Genomic DNA, 21,937 nt, shown 5'->3' on the forward strand with positions numbered 1-21,937 from the left:
GATCCTCAACATGAACTGGGAGGTTCCTGTACCAATGTCAGTGCACACTCAGAGCCCAACATCTTTTGTGTTGTACCCCTGATTATCCAGCATCAACTGAGATGGGGCAGACAAATGAAGCCAGCCTGCTCAAAACGACTGTTGTATACACAAAGCACCAAAGGAAACAGAAAAGCCAAACAAGAAGCTTTAAAAATACTTGGAAGACAAACTTCAAGAGATATAGCATGGATATTGCACAATGGGAGACAGCAGCCTCTATTTAACAAAGATATGTCAGAGAAGGAACAACTCACTTAAAAGAAAAATCATCTTACTCTGGTTGCAGATAAACATGAGAAAAGAAAGGAAAGATGTCCTATCTCATGTCCTAATCCTGCCTTCTAACAAGGTCTGCCAATGCATCTGCAGCTCCAGGATGTGATATCTCAGGCCCGTAAGAAAATTGCAAAAATTGATTGCTGTGATCAACAACTGTCTGGTTACAACTCAGTTGATTGCTGTGTAAAAGGTCCACACAGTAACATAAAACAACACCTTTACAACAGGATAATACTTGTGGCATTACATGTTAAAACACTTATTGCAAATTAGTATCATTTGTCTCATCATGAGCAATGTTATCAAGCAGCACTAATACAATAACAATGTGTCTTCTTTGTAAAAGAAACCAAACCCACCAAAGGACTTACTTTTACAAGGGTATCATTGGAGCATGTTGCTAACATCATCTTATGCAACGAATGTGAAAACTGACAACAATTGACTTGTTCTTGATGTTCATGGTACGTGTGAATTAACTGGCCAGTTATTGAATTCCAGACCTACAGAGAAAATACTTTATTTAGCTGTTAAGTAGAGAAACCAATATCATTAATAGAAGACTAATATGTGCCACTCTTCAAGCCACTTGTTTAAATAACTAATTGAAGATATAATACAAAAAACACATCCGCCAGAGACTCAAGAGACTGCAGAAACTGGAATGTGCAGTGACAGACAGTCCTGACACAGTCCTGACAGGGTTTCGACCCGGAACATCAACAGTTCCTTCCCCCCCCCACCGATGCTGCTTGACCCGCTGAGTTCCTCCAGCAGATTGTTTGTTGAAGCACATCATCCAGTTTTGCTGATATCTCTTACCTTAACTTTTGTATCCGATGAACATGTGGCAACAAGTTTGTCATCTGGTGAAAATGCACAGCACAGCACTTCATCATCATGTGCAATAACCTCCAAAAGTTTCTCACCAGACTCACTTTTAAAGATCTGTGAAACAAATTTTTTAAAAATGTTGAAACAAAAGATTTACTTCCCAGTATTTGTTTCAAGAACTTAACCATTCATCACACACATGACCTTTAAGGTGCACCTAGAAAAATTCGTAGTAGGCAGTTTAAAAATGTTCCAAGAATAGTTGTGGATTTAATATTCCCAACACCTGACTGAAAAGATTAACATACCCTGAACTAGTAGTTTTTGAGTCCTCCCATGGAAAAGTGAAGTACTGTACTATTCTGAACTACGCAGATGTGATGATGAGCCTTTTATTCTACTACAACTTCTTCATGGAAGCATAAATTTCATTTTGAAAACCAGGTAAATGATAATTCATTAGTGAGCTTATGAGTGAACACTTTGATGGTATCAAAGGGGAAAAAAACTCAAAAGGTTACTTTTAATTGCAGAATGGGAAGTATAACTTCCTGCTAGTCTTTTCCTTTCTATTTTGTGACACCACTATAAATATGATTGGTAGTTATACAAAAGGTGATAAATAACAAAAAAACAAAAAGCATGATGTTTAGAAATTGAAGATATCAAAGAATTATTGTAGATTTAATATTCTGTTTCTTATACTTTTCAGCACAATAATGGGATAACTTACAGATGAAGTGTTTAACTATTTGTTTACCTGTAATGTTTTATCTGCTCCACAAGAAGCAATCTTCAATCCATCATGAGAAAAACAGGCGCAAAAAACAGCATCACAGTGAAGTTGAACAACAAGCCGTGATGAGTTCCGCAAGGTGGTCTTGTTTCTATTATGCGAAAATATTTGTTAACCTATATCCATGAAGGATAATGCTTAAAGCATATTGTTCCAGATATTTCTATATATTACAAAACAGAACCAGCTTAGTAACATAGAACATATGCAAATAGGAGTTGGATGGTTCAGAAGCATTCAAAGAAGGGCAATTAGCAAGCAAAGAATAGCAACTAAGAGTGTGCTCCAGAGTTTATAAAGATTCTTGAACTATAGAGATGGAGGTAGGGGGAAGAGGAAGAAGAAAGGAAGTGCAAAAGTTGGAAAACAGAGGGTAAGCATCAGCACAGAGGGCTGGAGGAGGTCAGAGATGAGCAATTGTAAAGGCATAGCTGGTTTGTAGATGACTGCTGTGTTGGGGAGTAGCTAATGGAGTTTACCAAAGTCGGAGTAAATGAAGCAAGATATAGGGTGAGACAGAACAATCATAAAAGAGTTTTAGAAGTTGAAGTTTGAAAAGCTGGCAAAGGAAACATTTCAGACATCCAGTCTTCACCTGAATGGGAATTCTGGACTGAGCAGGAGGCAAAAAGCAAGAAATTCTTTTAAATTATTTTATATAAACCTATGAATGCCAGGGACATTCGGTTAGGGTTTTTGACAGGAGACAAGATCTGCCCCAGATCCACCTTTGATCAAAGCGTGTCTGCATGTGGGGCCTCTGTGCTAGGTTGTCTGTGGTCTCCTCGCAGCTGAGACCTTGCCATTCAGCTTGAAGGCACAGATGGGCAACAAGTTTGGCCCAATGCATCTGAACCAAGTGAGTGCAGACCTGGTCCGGGAAGATTCAGTACAATGTTAAGGCCAGAGAGCTGCAAAATTCCCCATAAACAGATAAAGTTCTCTGGGCAATGAAAGTTTTATAGAAATAGTGTATAAACCCAAGGAGAGAATACTCAGAGTAGAAATAAGACAGCTAACTAAAGTTACAAGCATCTGGCTTGCACACATCAATTAAAATATCTGATCCTTGTAGTATGTATATACACATAGAAATTACAGATAAAGTCACTTGTCCAGACAAATCACATTAATGCTTATCCTTTATATATGCAGTCATACTAATTCCAAACAGTGGGTCTGTTCAATCAACCATCTAATTTATTTTTAATTATTGACATGTCTCTTGAGCTCAGCAAAAATGTACTATTCTCCACACACACTACACTATTCCCCCGCATCAATCAAAACATTGTGTAATCTCAAACTATTTGCTACAAAGTCAATTTGGCTGAGATCATGCAATTCAATCATAGGAGCTGTTTTCCTCTGATGATAAAGAACAGATGCCAGGTTTTAGATATTACAACCACTTTAGATGTGCTCTAGCAATATCTGATGACATCTCAACAGTCAATGTGTTACTGAGTTTAACACCCTCCAGCATATGTGCTATTTATATAAACCTACATGCCAGACAACAACTGTTGAATGGAAAGGTGCCAGTGTATTGTATCACAACTTATCCAATCTTAGTCAAAAACTGCAGACTATTTTAAAATAAACACAACAGAGAAATACCTGCAGATGACAAGATTTCAAAATTTCAATTCGTAGCATAAACGATCACATTCATTAATAGACTGGGTAATCTTTTTTCTGACTTAACAAGCAGATTTCATAAACAGAATATTTAGCATATTTCAAAAAAAAAACTAAGACCCTAACTTAATGGAAAACCAATTAATTCAACTGTTACACTATTATACAATTTTCAGTTGATTGAATAGGAACAACTCAATGTTTTCAACTTATTTTAGACAAAATGTGATGAAATTAAATCTCCATCGTAGCTCAAAAATAAACAAAGAAAATATAAGAAGAGCAAATCCAGTAAGCCTCCATTCCACCTGAAGAATACAAAAGCAAAATCACAATGATATTTAGTCAGTTAAGCAGACTTTTTGACATTATACCACTTTTGAATACTAACATCCATTCCAAGTAGACAGCTCCATTTTTGGCTTTTTCCACAGCCTTCAATTTTGCCTGACGGTACACTTCAGAGGAGTCAGGCTGAGAAAGCCCCAACTGCACAATATCTGGAAAGGGTTTCTGCACCAGGAGATGACCTTTCAAAGATAGGAATTCTTGAAAATTCTCCCGCACAGTACTGTTCTGTAAAAGAAATAGTACAACTTTAACTTGTGGTTCATACAGAGCTGGATGATCAATCCATGTACAGACAGCCACTGTCATAACTGCCTGTACTTGCCGTTTCAGGCCCGAAGGGATGTAGATCAGCAAGATCCTTTGGCAATCACCAAACTGCCCACCTTCCGACTGCCACTCACTAGCAAAGCTGGTCCTTTGCCAAGCCACTGGAACTGAATCTCCCAGCTCTTGTGTCAATAGGTGGCCTCCTCCGTTAGTGATCAGGCATCCTCTGAGATGTGTCGGTGCACAAATCACTCAATGGTGAGGCACCTCAGAATAGCAGGTTCAAGTCTCTACCTGATGGGATTAAGAATTTGAGCTACATAATGCAAAAGGCCAGCAGCAAATATCATTTTACAAAGCATTTTAAATACTCAGCCAAAACAGCAAATGGCAAGACCCAAGTGAGACACAGTTGTGCAATCTAATGGGATTCCACACACATCCTCATGTGCAAGAAAGAGATAACATTGGAATTTCAACTTTTTTTTTCATATTGAGTATTTTAAGTCTGAATCATCAAGACCAATGAAACTCAACTTTAAACACAGGCAACTTAAATAATCAAATATTTGAACTACTTTAATAATAATAAATACACCTCATAAATCCATGGAGGGTGAGGGTTAGGAAAGGGACCCCTATCAAAATTGCAACTTAAACTTAGAGTCAATGAGAAGGGACATAGACACCACCACCCAGGAGAAACTAGTCAGACACCACTACCAAATGACACAATTTGCAGCTGCCATGCCAAGTAAGGTATGGAGTGTGTCATGGGGTGGGCATCTCAAAAAACAGAGGACAGTTATCTAATACTTTATGGAATGTTGCAATTTCTCACTCTTTTATTTTGCATTTGTAGCATGCATTGGAATCATTACCCTGCCAACTATGTTTGGTTGGAGTTAAGCAGGATTGCCAAGGATTGCTAGGTGGAACATCCTGTAGCTGCAACAATTTAGTGAGTGCTAGATGGACATTGGATTGGATAATCCAGCCCAAAAGCCATACATGCTGTGATTTCCAAAATGTTAAATGTTCTGTATTATGAACCTGTATTGCGAATTGCTAAGAATGCCATATTATTAGAGATATGATTAGTATCTCCTAACAAAGCAGTGTCATAAAGTTCTTTATAACAATTTCCTCCCAACCTCTCAATGATCCTTGCTAAATATCTATTCAAGTCCATTTCTACCTTGCAGCTGAAACACTGGCAAGAAACCTTCTATAAGTAATAAACCACCATGTCAAAGGGAACGACCTATATGAAATAAACTAACTAGATGAGACTATGGAACACTGAAAAGGATGTCTCCATGGTTTACATTTGAAATTGCTCTTATTGGTGAAAATACTAATAAAGAATGTTTTTATAAAAATGGAAAAGTACAAATAAAACTAAAAAAATCATACAATTGTCAAAGAGCTGAAACGTTAGCAACCTTCTTGTGAATTTAATTGTGTTCTTCCTCTTTTAATAGATGTGTGGAATAACTTTCTACAAAACAATGCACTGTTAAACTCTTAACAGTATGAATATATGGTTAAATACGTGACTGAAGTTTGTAAGTACTAACTGCAGAGGAAAAGTGAAATATTTAATTGGTATATTGGCTTTCATCTTTCAGATCCAAGCTCAAATTCAGTCAAGCCTGACAAAATCTCTCTTATATCCATGTGAAATAAATTAAGATCATTCAACTAAATTCTTAATGAGCTAGGGCCCACATCACAAAATAGCACACAACAGAAAACTGCTCCCGCACATCAATGATTATCAATTTCAGTCAGGGAGGCTATAAGATGACAAGCATTGGGAAGGAAAATTATATGGATAAATAGGAAGTCCTCTTTGGGCACTAGGGCTAGCTAAAATGTTAGGCAGAATAGAGGGAATTAAACTCACAATAACTGAATCAGAAGCACTCATGAATGACATTGGAGACAAAAAAAAAGGAAATAATCTCAATACTGTGGCGACTCACCGTCTAGTCGGGCGAACCGGCTCGGCAGTCGGGTCGCGCGGCGTCGGAGCGACGAGGCCCAAGATGGCGGCGGGCCTCGTCTTTCCGAGCGACGGGGAGAACCCGCGCGCGGGAAAGTCCTGATGACGTAGGACTTACGTCATTGCCGGTTTTTTGGGCGGGAGTTTTTCTCCCTTAAAGGGCCCGCACAAGGCGGGAAAATAAACCAGTTCTGTTTGGCAATCCTCCGAGTAGAGTCTTGTTTTATTCCGCGGTAGCAACCGCTACATTGGTGACCCCGACGGTCCAAACGGCTTTTGGACCCGCGAAATGGACGACAGCGCAGCAGCCAACGCAGTGGCCCTCAAGCTGCCCACCTTTTGGACACTTCGGCCCAGCGTCTGGTTTGACCAGGCTGAAGCGCAATTCCACCTTCGGCAGATCACCTCCGACTCCACGAAGTACTACCATGTAGTTAGCTCTCTGGACCAGGAGACAGCCGCCCAGGTTGGAGACTTCATCCAGTCGCCTCCGGAGGAAGATAAGTACCCGGCTTTCAAAGATCTTTTGATCCGGACCTTCGGCCTCTCCCGTCGTGAGCGCGCCGCCCGCCTGCTTCATCTGGATGGCCTGGGGGACAGATCCCCATCCGCCCTAATGAATGAGATGCTGGCATTGGCCGAGGGACACAAGCCATGCCTGATGTTCGAACAGGCCTTCCTCGAACAGCTCCCCGATGACATCCATTTGTTGTTAGCTGATGCCGACTTCAGCAACCCCCGTGAGGTGGCCGCCCGGGCAGATGTCCTGTGGAGGGCCAAGCGCGAGAGCGGTTCGTCCGTCAGTCAAATCACCAGGCCGCGAGCCCAACGCCTGCCTCGCCCGGCCCCAGCAACCGAGCAGCCACGCCCCAGGAACGCAGACGACGACACGGGTGACCAGCTGTGCTTCTACCATCAGAGGTGGGGTGCGGAGGCCCGTCGATGCCGCCCACCCTGCAAGTTTCAGGGAAACGCCAGGGCCAGCCGCCGCTGATGGCTACGGCGGCTGGCCGCCGACAGAGCCTCCTCTTCGTTCAGGACAAGAAATCTGGACGGCATTTCCTCGTTGATACTGGAGCGGAGGTCAGTATGTTGCCCCCGACAGGCCGCGACACTCGTGACAGGCCACCAGGTCCTCTACTCAATGCCGCCAACGGTACAACGATACGGTCTTTCGGCACCCGTACGCTTCAATTACACTTTGGCGGCAGCCGTTTTACCTGGACCTTTACCCTTGCCACCGTCGCCCGACCACTCCTAGGCGCCGATTTCCTTCGGGCCCACAACCTGTTAGTCGACCTGCGAAGGAAGCGGTTAGTCCACTCTAGCACTCTCCGGACCTATCCCCTGGGAGAAATCAGCCCACCAGCCCCGCGCCTGGACTCCATTACCCTTTCTGGCGACGATTTCGCCAAGCTCCTAGCCGAATTCCCATCGATTTTGGCACCTTCGTTTACAGATTCTCGGCCCACACATGGGGTACGACACAACATCATTACCACAGGGCCACCCCTTCATGCCCGAGCACGACGATTACCTCCAGACAAGCTCCGCCTGGCAAAGGAAGAGTTCCATCACATGGAGGAGCTGGGGATTGTTCGCAGGTCAGACAGCCCCTGGGCCTCCCCCCTGCACATGGTCCCCAAAGCCACCGGAGGGTGGAGGCCCTGCGGCGACTACCGCAGGCTGAATGACGCCACCACCCCGGACCGCTATCCCATCCCTCACATCCAGGACTTCGCAGCGAACTTACACGGGGCCCGCATCTTTTCCAAAGTGGACCTCGTTAGGGGATACCACCAAATCCCGGTCCATCCGGATGACGTCCCCAAAACTGCGATTATCACCCCATTCGGCCTGTTCGAATTCCTTCGGATGCCGTTCGGCCTTAAGAACGCCGCGCAGACCTTCCAGCGGCTGATGGACGCGGTAGGCCGAGACCTGGACTTCGTGTTCATTTACTTGGACGACATACTGATCGCCAGCCGTAACCGCCAGGAACACCTTTCCCACCTCCGCCAGCTGTATTCCCGCCTCCGCGATTTCGGCCTCACGATTAACCCGTCCAAGTGCCAATTCGGACTTGACTCTATCGATTTCCTCGGCCACAAAATCACCAGCGACGGGGCAACACCCCTACCCGCCAAGGTGGACGCTATCCGCCATTTTTCCCGCCCCGACACAGTCAAAGGCCTACAGGAATTCCTTGGGATGGTCAACTTTTACCATCGTTTCATCCCTGCAGCAGCCCGTATCATGCGCCCTCTGTTCTCGCTGCTGGCTGGTAAGGGCAAGGACATCACCTGGACTGACGAGGCTGCGGCTGCTTTCGTTAAGGCCAAAGACGCCCTGGCAGACGCCACGATGCTGGTACACCCTAGGACTGACGTCCCGACTGCCCTCACGGTAGACGCGTCCAACACCGCGGTGGGTGGGGTACTGGAACAGCTACTCGAAGGCCGCTGGCAACCCTTGGCATTTTTCAGCAAACACCTTAGACCGCCCGAACTGAAGTACAGCGCTTTTGATCGGGAACTTCTAGCGCTGTATCTGGCGGTCCGGCATTTCCGATACTTTCTAGAAGGCAGGCCTTTCACCGCTTTCACCGATCATAAGCCTCTGTCCTTTGCCTTCTCCAAAGTCTCCGATCCCTGGTCAGCTCGTCAGCAGAGACATTTATCCTACATTTCCGAGTTCACGACTGACATCCAACATGTCTCCGGAAAGGATAATGTCGTTGCTGATGCACTTTCCAGACCAACCATCCACAACCTATCCTTGGGTGTCGACTACACGGCCCTGGCTGACGCACAGCAAGCCGACGACGAACTGCCCAGCTACAGAACCGCAGTCTCGGGTCTGCAGCTCCGAGATTTCTTGGTTGGTCCAGGTCAGCGGACCCTACTTTGCGACGTTGCGACTGGTCAGCCCCGCCCTATTGTCCCTGCAGCCTGGCGGAGACGCGTTTTTGACTCGGTACATGGGTTGGCGCACCCATCCATCAGATCTACTGTCCGACTGGTCGCCAGCAAGTTTGTCTGGCATGGCCTGCGCAAACAGGTCAGTGAGTGGGCCAGGACTTGTCTGCACTGCCAGACGTCAAAAATCCAGCGACACACCAAGGTCCCACCACAGCAGTTCGAGCCTACCCGTAGGAGGTTCGACCACATACACGTCGACCTCGTGGGCCCTCTGCCGGTTTCAAGAGGAGCCCGGTACCTCCTTACCATTGTGGACCGGTTCACGAGGTGGCCTGAGGCAACCCCCCTGACTGACATCACAACTGATTCTTGCGCCCGAGCGCTGCTCACAACTTGGGTCTCACGTTTTGGCGTTCCGGCCCACATCACTTCAGACAGAGGCACCCAATTCACTTCCAGTCTCTGGGCTGCATTAGCGAACCTGCTAGGGACGCAGCTGCACACCACCACGGCCTACCATCCTCAATCAAACGGGTTGGTGGAACGTTTTCACCGCCATCTAAAATCGGCCTTGATGGCCCGCCTGAAGGGTCCTAACTGGGTTGACGAGCTGCCTTGGGTCCTGCTCGGCATACGCACTGCCCCCAAAGACGACCTCCGCACTTCGTCAGCTGAGCTTGTATACGGGGCGCCACTAGTTGTCCCCGGGGATTTCATACCTGCCCTTCAGGACCAAGGGGAACAACCCCCAGCAGTTCTACAAAGACTGCGCGAGAAGCTCGGCGCCTTGGCCCCGATTCCCACCTCATGGCACGGTCAAGCCCCATCCTGCCAGCCCAAGGAACTACGGGACTGTAAGTTTGTTTTCGTTCGCAGGGGCACACCTCGGGCGCCATTGCAACGACCATATGAGGGACCGTTTCGAGTCATACGGAATAACGGATCCACTTTTATTTTGGACATTGGAGGCAGGGAACAGGTTTTCACGGCGGACCGCCTCAAACCGGCCCATTTGGATCTGCAACAGCCTGTCGAGGTTGCCACGCCACGACGCAGAGGCCGCCCCCCTAAGCGGCAGCTGGCACAGCCCACGGACCTTGGGGACTGTCTCGCCGGTTCTGGGGGGGGTTGTGTGGCGACTCACCGTCTAGTCGGGCGAACCGGCTCGGCAGTCGGGTCGCGCGGCGTCGGAGCGACGAGGCCCAAGATGGCGGCGGGCCTCGTCTTTCCGAGCGACGGGGAGAACCCGCGCGCGGGAAAGTCCTGATGACGTAGGACTTACGTCATTGCCGGTTTTTTGGGCGGGAGTTTTTCTCCCTTAAAGGGCCCGCACAAGGCCGGAAAATAAACCAGTTCTGTTTGGCAATCCTCCGAGTAGAGTCTTGTTTTATTCCGCGGTAGCAACCGCTACAATACTAATATTTTCAATGTATACAAAATTCACCAACTATATACAATCAATTAAATGCTCTGTGACAGAGGTGATCATCTTGTAGCTCTTGAACCACTTAGTATTCAAGCTCTGTCAATGAGGACCTTGAGACAAATTTATGCTAATACTTATTTGTCAGGTTGATTCATTTGTCATTTGAAAAGCACTGCTCTCAGCACCACTGCCTTGCAGGCAAATAAGCACCAAATCAAAACACTGAGATATGTTAGCATATGCAACCTGAGATTTATGTTAATGTAAAGGAATATTGGTTTAAACCCTCAGTAATGATGAGGTCAAAGAAGGAGAGCCAGCTGTAAGAAACAACAGATTACTTGTTACTGAGACAGACCTTAAATGAATCACAACTGAAATGCAAATTGTCAGAGAATACATTAATATCCAGCAATTTTGCTTAATTGTGCTCAATGCTGAGATAATCACATATAACTTCTTGAAGCACTTACTTGTGGTAAATTTTCATTCTTAGGGCAAAAAGACAACTAATTGTAGATGACCTAAAGAGGGAATGCGACTGATTGGCTGAATGGCTTTCTTTATTACTTATTTTATTCTTATTGTATTAGTAACCAAAACAAATACTCACTTCCCTGATTCCAGGATGGCAGAGAAATGAAAGGACAATGCCACTTATTCTTTTAAGAATTATGGTTGTTAAAATGATGTTAGCATGTTTAGTTAGATCTTAACACTGAAAACACAGTTTAATGTTACTTAAGCTTATAGATTAAGATGTATTCTAATCATACTTTTTTATTCAATAATTGAAAGCTATTGTGAACTGCATTTTTCAATTCTATCAGTCACTTTAGATATCAACAGCTTGCTGCATTTATATAGGGAGTCATAATGCAAAGAAACATGTGAATATTCTAAGGGGAGTCTTATCAAATAAGAAAATATTACAAAAGCACAAAAAAAGAAATTGGAACAGAAGGCCAAAGGTTTTAAGCGTCATCATAAAGGAAAGAACAGAGGTTTTATGGAGGTAATTCCAGAGTTTAGGGCCCTGGCAATGTAATCACAGCCAATAATGATGGTTGTGCAAGAGATCAGAAATGGAGGAACAAAAGGCTAAAAAGCTTGTAGATCTAAGAGTTGAGATCAGCGCCGTGGAAAGTCTTGCATTTTGTAATTGAGATTTTATAATTGACTCATTGCCAATAATGAAGACCAACATCAAATATCTGTGTAACTCATTTACCATCTCCTTACATTCTGTGGTTAATTTCCCAGACCCACTTCCTATAGGGCTGATACTCGTTAACTCTTCTATTAAATATCTTTAGAAACTCACACTACTCATTTTTCTTTTGCTCGCTAGCATTGTTTCATTCCCTGACTTTTCCTTCCTTACTAATTTTCCAATCACACGTTGTTATTTTCTATATTCTGTCCATTCTTCTGACTTGCCACCTGTCTTTGCACAAGTGCTATTTGACACAGCTGTTTAAAATTAGGCATCTTTGGAGCATAGCGGTGCACCTCAAGTATATTCCTGGCAATCTGTAATCCCATGGCCTTTCCAGTTAAGGGGCGTGAACCGTACAGAGAACGTGCCGAATGCGCACACCTGTATACATTCGCGTGCTGGTCAATCGCCCAGCGGATCGATGGCGCGAATGCAGCAAGTACGCCTGCCCATGCCTATATGTGCACACGTGCCTGCTGGTCAATAGCTCAGCGGAGTGACGACACCCTCCTATGCGCGGAACATCACTTTTGGTGCAGGACTTCAGGGACTTGCGTGCTTTGAGGTCTCCGTCAATCTTCTCATTGATCTACAACTGTAAATTGCTCAGTTTCTTTATTTTGGTTAATATGCATCAGTAAAGATGACTATTCTACCGTACCATTGTCGTTCTTGCTCCATGCATACGTAATAGGGAGAAAATCTGGATCAATGAGGAGAGCAAAAGCAGCTTTTAGAAGCAGCACGAGCAAATAACTGATAAGATCAAAGTTCCACAGTGGAGGAGAAATTAAATAGTTAACAAAAGAAAACATGAAAACATCATTGATAATACCAGTGCCCAGCATGAACAAAGACAAGAGTGAAGTTTTTGTAATCATCTACAACCAAAGATCCCAAGTATCTCATTCTCTTCGTCAGGTCCTCACCACCACCACAGAAGCCAACAGCAGACTCAAAAATATCAAGTGCACTGGATAACCCGAAGGCTACAGGCCTGACCACATCCCAAATGAAATGCTGAATTATGTTGCAGAAGTTGCAACGGCTCTAGTCAAGCAGTTCCTCTGCAGCTGTAGCACTGGCATCTAAACAACAATGTGGGGAAACTGTCCTGGTATCACCTACAGAACCAAAAGGTAGACAATTCAATGTGGCTGATTGTCTGACCATTGGCCTCCTTTCAATCATCAATAATTTACAGCTCGTCTAAATATGGACAGGGCTGAATTGCAGAGGCAAGATAAGAATGTCATCGGAGAATCACCTGACTAAATGTGGCAATAAAGAGCCTCAGTAAAGTTGAAGTCATCTGCTGAAGCCAGTACTAGCACAAAGGAAGATGACTGTGCTGTAACAGACCAATTACTTATGCCCAGGACAACGCTGCAGAAGTTCCTCAGGATATTGTCCAAAACCCAACAATCTACAGCTGCTTCAAACATCTTTCTCCATCATAAAATCAATATTAAAAAAAAGATATTTTTAATGACTGCCCAGTGTCCCTTCCATTTGCAACCTTGCAGAAAATGAAGCAAGTGTCTGCCAATGTGCAACAAGGTCTGGACAGTATTCAGGCAATGGCTATAACTGGCAAGAAACATTCACACTGGATGTTCCAGGCACTGACCCTCGATCAAAAGGGTATCTTGACTTGACATTGGATGTCATTATATTGCCAATCCCCCACCATCAACCTCAATGCCAGAGACGTTTGCCTGGGAGACAACACTGACATTAGTTTGCGTATTATTCCAGTGGTGCTTATCTTTCAAGCACCATGAGCTTTATGCCAGGTTTGAGGTCTTGATCATCAAACATTCTCTCCACTAAAAGACGCAAGAGACTGCAGATGCTGGAATCTGGAGCAAAAGATAAATTGCTGGAAGAACTCAGCAGGTCAAGCAGCATCTGCGGAAGCAAAAGGATGGTCGACATCTCAGATTGAGACCCTGCATCAGGACTGAGGGAAGATTGAACAGTGTGCAGAAATGAGAGCGAGGGGTGAAACAGAGGCTGGTAAGTGATAGATGGAACCAGATGAGTGGTGAATGATGGACAGACGGAATTAGGTGGAGGAGGGGGAGGGAGTGGGTGCTGGTATAGAGACCAGTAGGTGATAGGTGGAAAGAGAGGGATGATGGGCAGATGGAATCAGGTGAGGGAAAGGAGGAGGAATGAAAAAGGTAAACAAAGGGAGAAAGAGCCTGGATGCACTGGTAGGAGTGGGAAAGGAACATGGGGGGAGTGGGTTACCTGAAATTGGAAAAAGTAATGTCCATAGCTTTGGGCTGTAGGCTACCCATGCAGAATACGAGGCACTGTTCTTTTACGTTTGACCTCACTGTGGCAATGGAGAAGGCCAAGAACAGACAGGTCAATGTGGGAATGGGGAGTTGAAATGATGTACAACCAGAAGCTCATGATGGTCATTATGGACAGAGCACTGATGCTCTGCAAAACAGTCACCAAGTCTACACTCGGTCTCGCCAATGTAGAGGAGGCCACATCGTGAGCACTGAATGCAATAGACAAAGTTGGAGGAGTTGCACATGAATTTCAACCGCACTTGGAAGGGCTTGTAGATCCCTGGATGATGGTGAGGGAGGAGTTGCAGAGACAAGTGTTGCACGTCCTACAGTTGCAGGGGAAAATGCCAGAGAGGGATGGGTGAGAAGCAATGAACAGACCATGGATGGAGTGGACCCTGTGGAAAGCAGAAAGGGGAGAAGAGGAGAAGGTGTGATTGGCGGTGGGATCCCACTGGAGCTGGAGGAGGCGGCAAAATATGATATGTTGGATGCAGAAACTAGTGGGGAGAAAGGAGAGGGCCAGGGAAACTATCTCTGTTCTGTCTGGGGAGGGGGCAGGGTGGTGAGAGCAGATCTTTGCCTTAGTTGCCAAAGGCTGTGATGGCGAACTGAAGGCCATGACGAACTTCATCATCCATGCCCATTTTTGGTGAGACGTGGGAATGTCCCACATTGGCCAGGGTCTTGCCGTGAACCTTTGTTGTCAGAGGGCAGCACAACTCTCCGCATTATAAACGCACCACAAGTGCGGAGTACAAAATCTAGAAGATGCAGTGGAGTAACTCAAGATCTTCAACTGTACCACCTCAGCCAAAGAGGTGCACGGAAACACAAATGCAATTTCACCATCAAGTCATACATTTGTACTATTTAGAAATATATCACTGTTCTTTGATCATCATGAGCCAAAGTCCTGAAATTTCATACCTTGACAGCATGGCGGAAATACCTTCTCCATGAGGGCTTTGGCAGTTCCATCAGGCAGCTCAACACCACCTTCTCAAGGCCAATAAATGATGGACATTAAACGCTCACCTTGCCAGTGTAACTCACAGCCAAATTAAGAATGAAAGATTTAAGAAGAGTAGAAGATAAAAGACTGGACAGGAGAGCATTGGAGTAGTCAAGCTCAGAGACACAAAGCCTTAAATGATGGTTTCAGCAGGTGAGCTTGAATTAAGAATGGAACAAGACAATTTTATGGAAGTGGAAGGTTTGAGTACTGGAACAATACTGACGAAAAGTCATCAACCTGAAATAGTAGCATTCTGTCCCAAATGCTGCCTGACCTTGTGTATTCCTGACATTTTATGTTTTTTTAGTTGAAGTTCTCTTCTATTCTAAAATAGGAAAAATACAGGCAAAGTTGTTTTGTAACAAAAGCATCTGCTTTGATCTTCACAGCAATCTCAAATGTTTCTTCTGCTTATGTGATCTATAGTCAGTTCAAATCCCACTATGCCAGGCTGTGAAAATGAAACCAATTACATGCGAGTTAGCATGAATAAAATAAGAAAAATGCAACCAGTCTACCCTTTGGGAAAGGAAACTCTTCACCCTGAGTTGATCTTCACATGGCTATAGTTCACACTGTAAGGCTGATTCATGTACTTTCTGAAAAGACTGACCAAAATGGTTTAGTGTGCATTTACTGTTTGCACAATAAATATGGTGACATCAGCACCATGTACATCCGGAAAACTTCAGTAAGAAAAATGTTCCATGTTCAAATTTTACCTCTATCATTCTACTGTTGAGAATCGCTCTCAGGGAGTAAATTAATTCAACTGAAAGCCAATAAATCTCTAGGAGCTGATGAACTGGATCCAAGGTTTTTGAAACAGCTGGTAATGGGACTAATGGATGCAGTGGTTGTCATCCTCCAAAATTCCAATAGAACAGGTGGCGGCAAATATATCCCCACTTTTAAGAGAGGAAGAGGAAAAAAAGGCCAGTTAGCCAGACATCAGTAACAGAGAAAGTGCTGGAATCTATTATTAAGGAAAGGGTAATGGAACACTAGGAAAATAATAACCTAATTGGGCACAACTAAGTCATAGTGCTATACAGCACGGAAACAACATGGATTTATGAAAGAGAAATTATGTTTGACAAATCTATTAGCATTTCTGAGGTTGTCACTAACAAAACATGTCAGGCTGAACCATTGTACGTTGTGCATTTGGACTTTCAGAAGACTTTTGCTGAGGTAGCATAGAAGTTATGAAGCAAAATTACAGCATATGGAATTGAGAATAATAGTCTGGTGAGAACTGGTTAACAGACAGTTAAGCAGGGCAGAAGTAAAATGGTGAAAAATCTAAAAATTGCAGATGCTCGAAACCTAAAAGTGAAAACAGAAAATGCTGGAAATACTCAGCAGGTCAGCTGCCTCTGTGGGATGAGGAACAGAGTCAAAGTTCAAATCAGAGATGAACTTCAGTTCTGACAAAGGGACTCTGAGCTGAAATGTCAACTCTGTTTCTCTTCCCACAGATGTGACCTGAACTGCTGAGTATTTCCAGCAATTTCTGTTTCAGGATTAACAAGTTATTTTTGTGTTCGGAAGCTGTAATGACTGGGGTACAACAGGAATCAGTGCTTGGGCCCCAGTGATTCACAGAATGTATCATTGATTTGGATGAGCGAGCCAAGTGCAATGCATCCAAGTTGATGATGATTCAAAATTGAATGGCAGTGTAAATTGTGAGGAGGATGCAGTGAGACATCAAGAAGATATAAATATGCTAAGTGAATCGAAGATGATGTGGCAAATGGAATATAATGCAGATAAATATGAAGTCATCCACTTTGGTAAAAAAAAATAGAAAAATAGAGTATATTTTTAAGTGGCGAGAGATCGCAAAGTGTTGGTGTTCAAAAGGGCTGTAGTGCCCATGCATACAAATCACTGAAATTTGATATGCAGGAACAACAAGCAATTGGGGAAACAAATACCCTAATTGCAGGAGGAGTGGGTATAATTAAAGGCATTGAGTTGTATTTATGCAGCATATTGATGAGACTGCACCTGGAATATTGTGTTTAGGTTTGATCTTCCTACCAAAGGATATACTTGCAATGGAGGGACTACAGCAAAGATTCACCAGGTTGTTTCCTGGGATGGAATATTTAAAATTTAACCTGATCATTCATAGTAATCTTCATTCTAATATTTACAGAATTAAACATCAGAATTGAATGTAAATAAATTTATGTTTTAAATGGAAATTTCAATTCCACCTTCAGTTTGTTATTAATAAGTTCTTTGTGGTAAATATACTCTGTTTTACCTGCACGTTACTAGTGAGATCAGAACGGTTGCAGGTATAATTACTGTACCTTTGGAAGAATAGTTACAGTCACAGTTTAAATTTAATCAGACCCATGGTTGAAATATTCAGCTGCCTAATAATAGAGATTTCTTACCAAATGTTCAGGTAATTACTATCCCATAGTCTGTGATATGCATTTACCTTTAACATTGTACAAGGACAAGTTTCATTATAACATTGCCACAGGGGTTCTTCCACTGACAACAACATTTTTGTCTGTTCTCCCTGTACAATTGTTAGTGTACCAATTGTTACAAAGAAAACTGCTTACAGGCAAAAGGGAAATGAAGGATACGTACCAAAAATCTAATTAAGAAGGTTGGTACTGCAACAATTACATCATTCACTCTATTTTTTTTGCTATCAATATATTATATGACTTTATTTCTGCTGGGATTGTGGTCTAGCTCTTCATGTCTGAGAAACACAGAAATGTAATTGCAAACAGCCTTTCTGAATCAACTCCAAATTTAACCACAATTTGGAGCTTTGGGCACCTGTCAAAATTATGGCCACTTGGTTGTTCAACAAGTTTTAGATTACTGGGACATTTACAGAACACAAAAGTCCCATTATTCCATCGAATAAGATCCAGTAAGGAAGGCATCACCAACCTTATTAACAATTTACAAAGAATGTTGCAATTCCTAAATTTAAACGTTGACAATCCCCAAATTCCATCCTGCACAAGTGGCAATCCTTCCCCTTTTGGTTGAATGCATTTACTGTAAGCTGAATATCAAGTTGCAATCCACACTCCTCTAGTCACTCTGACCCAAGGCTGTACCCGGTACTGCTTAGTCAGGCTGATTACTCCACCACAGACTATACTGTGGTCTGTTTCTTAAGAAAAAAAAACTTTTTATCAATTTATTCAAGAAAATAAATGAAAAAACAGGTATCCAACCTCCAAGAATCACAAAAGCATAAGGACAATAATATACGTAACTGTTCCCCTGTATCAGCGCTGCCATTCACTGAGATAATAGTGATTATAGAACAGTACAGCACAGGAATAGGACCTTCAGCCACAATGTTGTGCTGAGCTAATCAAATGCCTAAGTAAATTAATCCCTTCTGCCTACACAATGCCCATATCCCTCCATTCTCTGCATATTCATGTTCCTATCTCAGATCCTTTTAAACACCTCTATCGTATTTGCCTGCACTACCACCCCGGCAGCACATTCCAGGCACCCACTACTCTGTGTAAAAAAACTTGTCCCACACATCTCCTTTGAATTTACCCCCCTCACCTTAAATGCACACCCTCTAGTATTAGACATTTTGACCCTGGGAAAAAGATATCGGCTGTCTATCTATGCCTCTCATAAGTTTACAAACTTCTATCGTCTCCCTGCAGCCTCCACTGCTCCAGAGAAAACAACCCACGTTTGCCCAACCTCTCCCTATAGCACATGCCCTCTAATCCAGGCAGCATTATGGTAAACCTCTTCTGCACCCTCTCCAAAGTCTCCATATCCTTCCAATAATGGGGCAATCAGAATTGAATGAAATACTCCAGATGCAGCCTAACCAGAATTTTGTATAGCTGCACCATGACTCTTAAACTTAATACCTTGACTAATAAAGGCTAGCATGCCATATGCCTTCTTTAACACCCTATCAAATTGTGCAGCCACTTTCAGGGAACTATGGACTTGGACCCCAAGCTCCCTGTGTACACCAGTGCTGTTAAGGGTCCTGCCATTAACTGTGTACTGTCCCTTTACATTGATCTCCCAATGTTTTTTTCTCTTTTATTTTCATTAGACCAGTGTGAGCTGTTGCACTTTAGAAGAAAAAGTGACCTGACTCCACATAACATCCCTTACCCCTTGGTGAATAACCTTGTCCATCAATCTCAGATTTAAAATTTACAACCAGCAGGCCATCAGCTCCTGATCATCTACTGTTCTCCCATTAAGAACTATTTCCTAACCCCTACTGAAAGGCCTGGCTCTAGTTTATAGGCTATGTCCCAAAGTGCAAGATTCTCCAATCAGCAGAAATAGTTTCTCAGCATTCAGCCTCATTTCTCACTTGCATTTGGAAAGTCCCCATCAAATTACCCCTTTACAGGAACTCCATTCTTACATTCTATAATCTCTGCATTTAGTTTATCCATTGGGAAGATTTCAAAATAGCCAATATATCTTCCTTAAGATATGATTCTGAGAACAGCTTCCAGTCCTCCAGGTATAGTCTAACCAATGTTTTGTATCGCCTCAACACTACTTCCAAAGCCTGTATTCTAATCCCACAAACAAAAACAAAACACGGTCTGTTGCTCTGGTTTGATTACTTCCACAACCTTATCAAAATATTTTTAATGATTTATGCATGAAGGTTCCAAATCCTCCATGGGTCTTCACTACTTCTAACTTAACATTTGGAAAGGTCCAATACGAATGACTTCAAATCTGCCTGCATTAAAAAGCATTGGTCATCGTTTTGTCCAAACTAACACCTTTTTGAAAGTTTCTTTTTCCATCTACGTTGCTTACAATGTTACCTATCTTGCATCATAAGCAAACTTAATATGTGGCTTTCCATCCCATCACCCAAGTCAATTATAACACAGCTGAAATAGATGCAACCACATAGAATGATACCACTTGCCAATTTAATCACCTATGAATTATCTCTAGTTTTTCTTCCTTTCCACTCATTTAACTTCCTAACCAGGACAATGATTTGCCTTCAATTCTGGAAGTTTCAAACTTTGCAAACAATCTTTTGTGGAGACTATTATTAAATATCTTCTGGAAGTCAATTTGATTAACATCCATGGACATTTCTTGTCCACTACTTTTAGTCACCCCTTTGAAAAAATTCAACCAGGCTTGCCATCCATGACCTACACTTCAGAAATTCATACTCTTTCTCTCTGAAAAAACTGAAAATGTTTAAGGTATTCTGTTCAATAACTGCATCATTAATTATGGACTGCAGTATTGCCAAGTACCAGTCATTAATTTGGTCTAAAATTCCCTGGTTCCTTGATCTCAACTTTCTTAAACAGCATAGATGACTAGCAAAAATTTTCACACTGAAACAGTGGTTGAATCAAGAGAACTTTGGAAGGTATAAATATAGATCATCCTCCTGCAGCCAGCAAGATACAAGCCATAACCTGGCAGCAATATGGGTCTGAGGCTGAGCACTTACTCATTTACAAGTCCACATATATACTTTAAGAACATGTGTATTCATGTGCACTGAAAATAAACTTCCCTAGCCCTACTTCTAATACTCTCAGACCTGTTTATACACCTGACTTCATTATCCCATTCACCATCAAATACTGCACCCCTACCTCCAGTAACAAAACTCAAGCTACCAGGATTTTTTCCTACTCATTTGTCTCAGACAAATCTCTTCTCTGTACACTACATTTAAATTTGTGACAAAATAGAATACGGAAAGCTTGAATGGAGTCCATGATCAAGATACAAGACACACAAAGACGAGAAGAAACTAACCTTCAGAATCTATAGCAGGTTACATTTGTATCCATGTAAGTTCCACAACATTACTGCATGGACTGTTCCAAAAGAATGCCCTGATACGTGTACTTTGAACTCAAACCCATATCTGGTCAATGGTAGGAAACCACACACTCTCTGCAGACCCACACCAGCTCTTTTTGCACCTTATCACCGGATAGCAACTGTTCATCCACCCTGAGCAAGCTAACGACGCTATCATTACAAACTGCAAGAGGATGAAGTCACCCACACAATAAACCTACGGCTAAAACTCTCTGGCAGTTTCTCAATGTGAGTGGATTGCAGATAATTGAAATGACAAAAAAATCTGTGGTCTGCTCTTGGAAAGCTAATTCGAGTTCATCAACACCAAAATGTGCTGTCCAGAAGAGAGTACAAATTAGCAATAGGCAACAAGACAACCAGCAAGAACAAGTAAGGACAGCAATCTCTGCTGAAGGACCACTTCCTTAAATGTTTAAATAGGTTTGGGTTCCCAGAATGACGTGCATGTCATCCCAGCAAAACACATTTTCTAAATGAAGTGTCAAATATGAGATAATCACTTGTCAAGTGCAATGAAAAAAAATCAGCATTTTTTTGCCCATTTTCTTGGTGCCAAGTTACTGTCTTGAACATGCTGTTCCCTGGGAGCCCAGTTTAAAATAAACCATAATCTGACAGGAGGAAGTCACTCATTAAATCTAGCAGAAATTCAACAAGGCATTTTGACTCAGTAAACTAGGGACTGAAAAATCTGTCTTAACCCTCAGTGGCTTTCTTCCCCCTGGACCTCTCAAATTGCTATTTTTAAAAAAGGAAATTTGTAACAGTGCAACTAAGGCAAATTAGGGAATATACTAATGAGTCAGGGATTTGTATAATTTTGTGTAATAATTACATTAATCATATAAGCTACTTAAATACCACTCAGAATTAAACAATACCCCCAACCATGCCAATTATATTTGAGAACGTATATTAATGAAGTTCTGTTATGGTATCAATGAATCTA

The 21,937-nt window shown here is 42.9% G+C and overlaps 1 protein-coding gene across 4 annotated transcripts in view; it reads right to left on the minus strand.

Moving 5' to 3' along the window:
• apaf1 (apoptotic peptidase activating factor 1) overlaps positions 1-21,937 on the minus strand; it is a 179,356-nt gene that overhangs the window by 101,077 nt on the left and 56,342 nt on the right. For all 4 annotated transcript variants that reach the window (XM_052033698.1, XM_052033700.1, XM_052033699.1 and 1 more), the window contains 4 exons: positions 3,984-4,168; positions 1,916-2,042; positions 1,144-1,269; positions 693-824 (listed from right to left, as the gene is read on the minus strand). In XM_052033698.1, coding sequence (XP_051889658.1) covers positions 693-824; positions 1,144-1,269; positions 1,916-2,042; positions 3,984-4,168 — 570 coding nt within the window. The remainder of the gene's footprint in view (positions 1-692; positions 825-1,143; positions 1,270-1,915; positions 2,043-3,983; positions 4,169-21,937) is intronic.

This window comes from Pristis pectinata, chromosome 19 (genome assembly GCF_009764475.1).
Source record: "Pristis pectinata isolate sPriPec2 chromosome 19, sPriPec2.1.pri, whole genome shotgun sequence".
Classification (NCBI taxonomy): Eukaryota; Metazoa; Chordata; class Chondrichthyes; order Rhinopristiformes; family Pristidae; genus Pristis; species Pristis pectinata.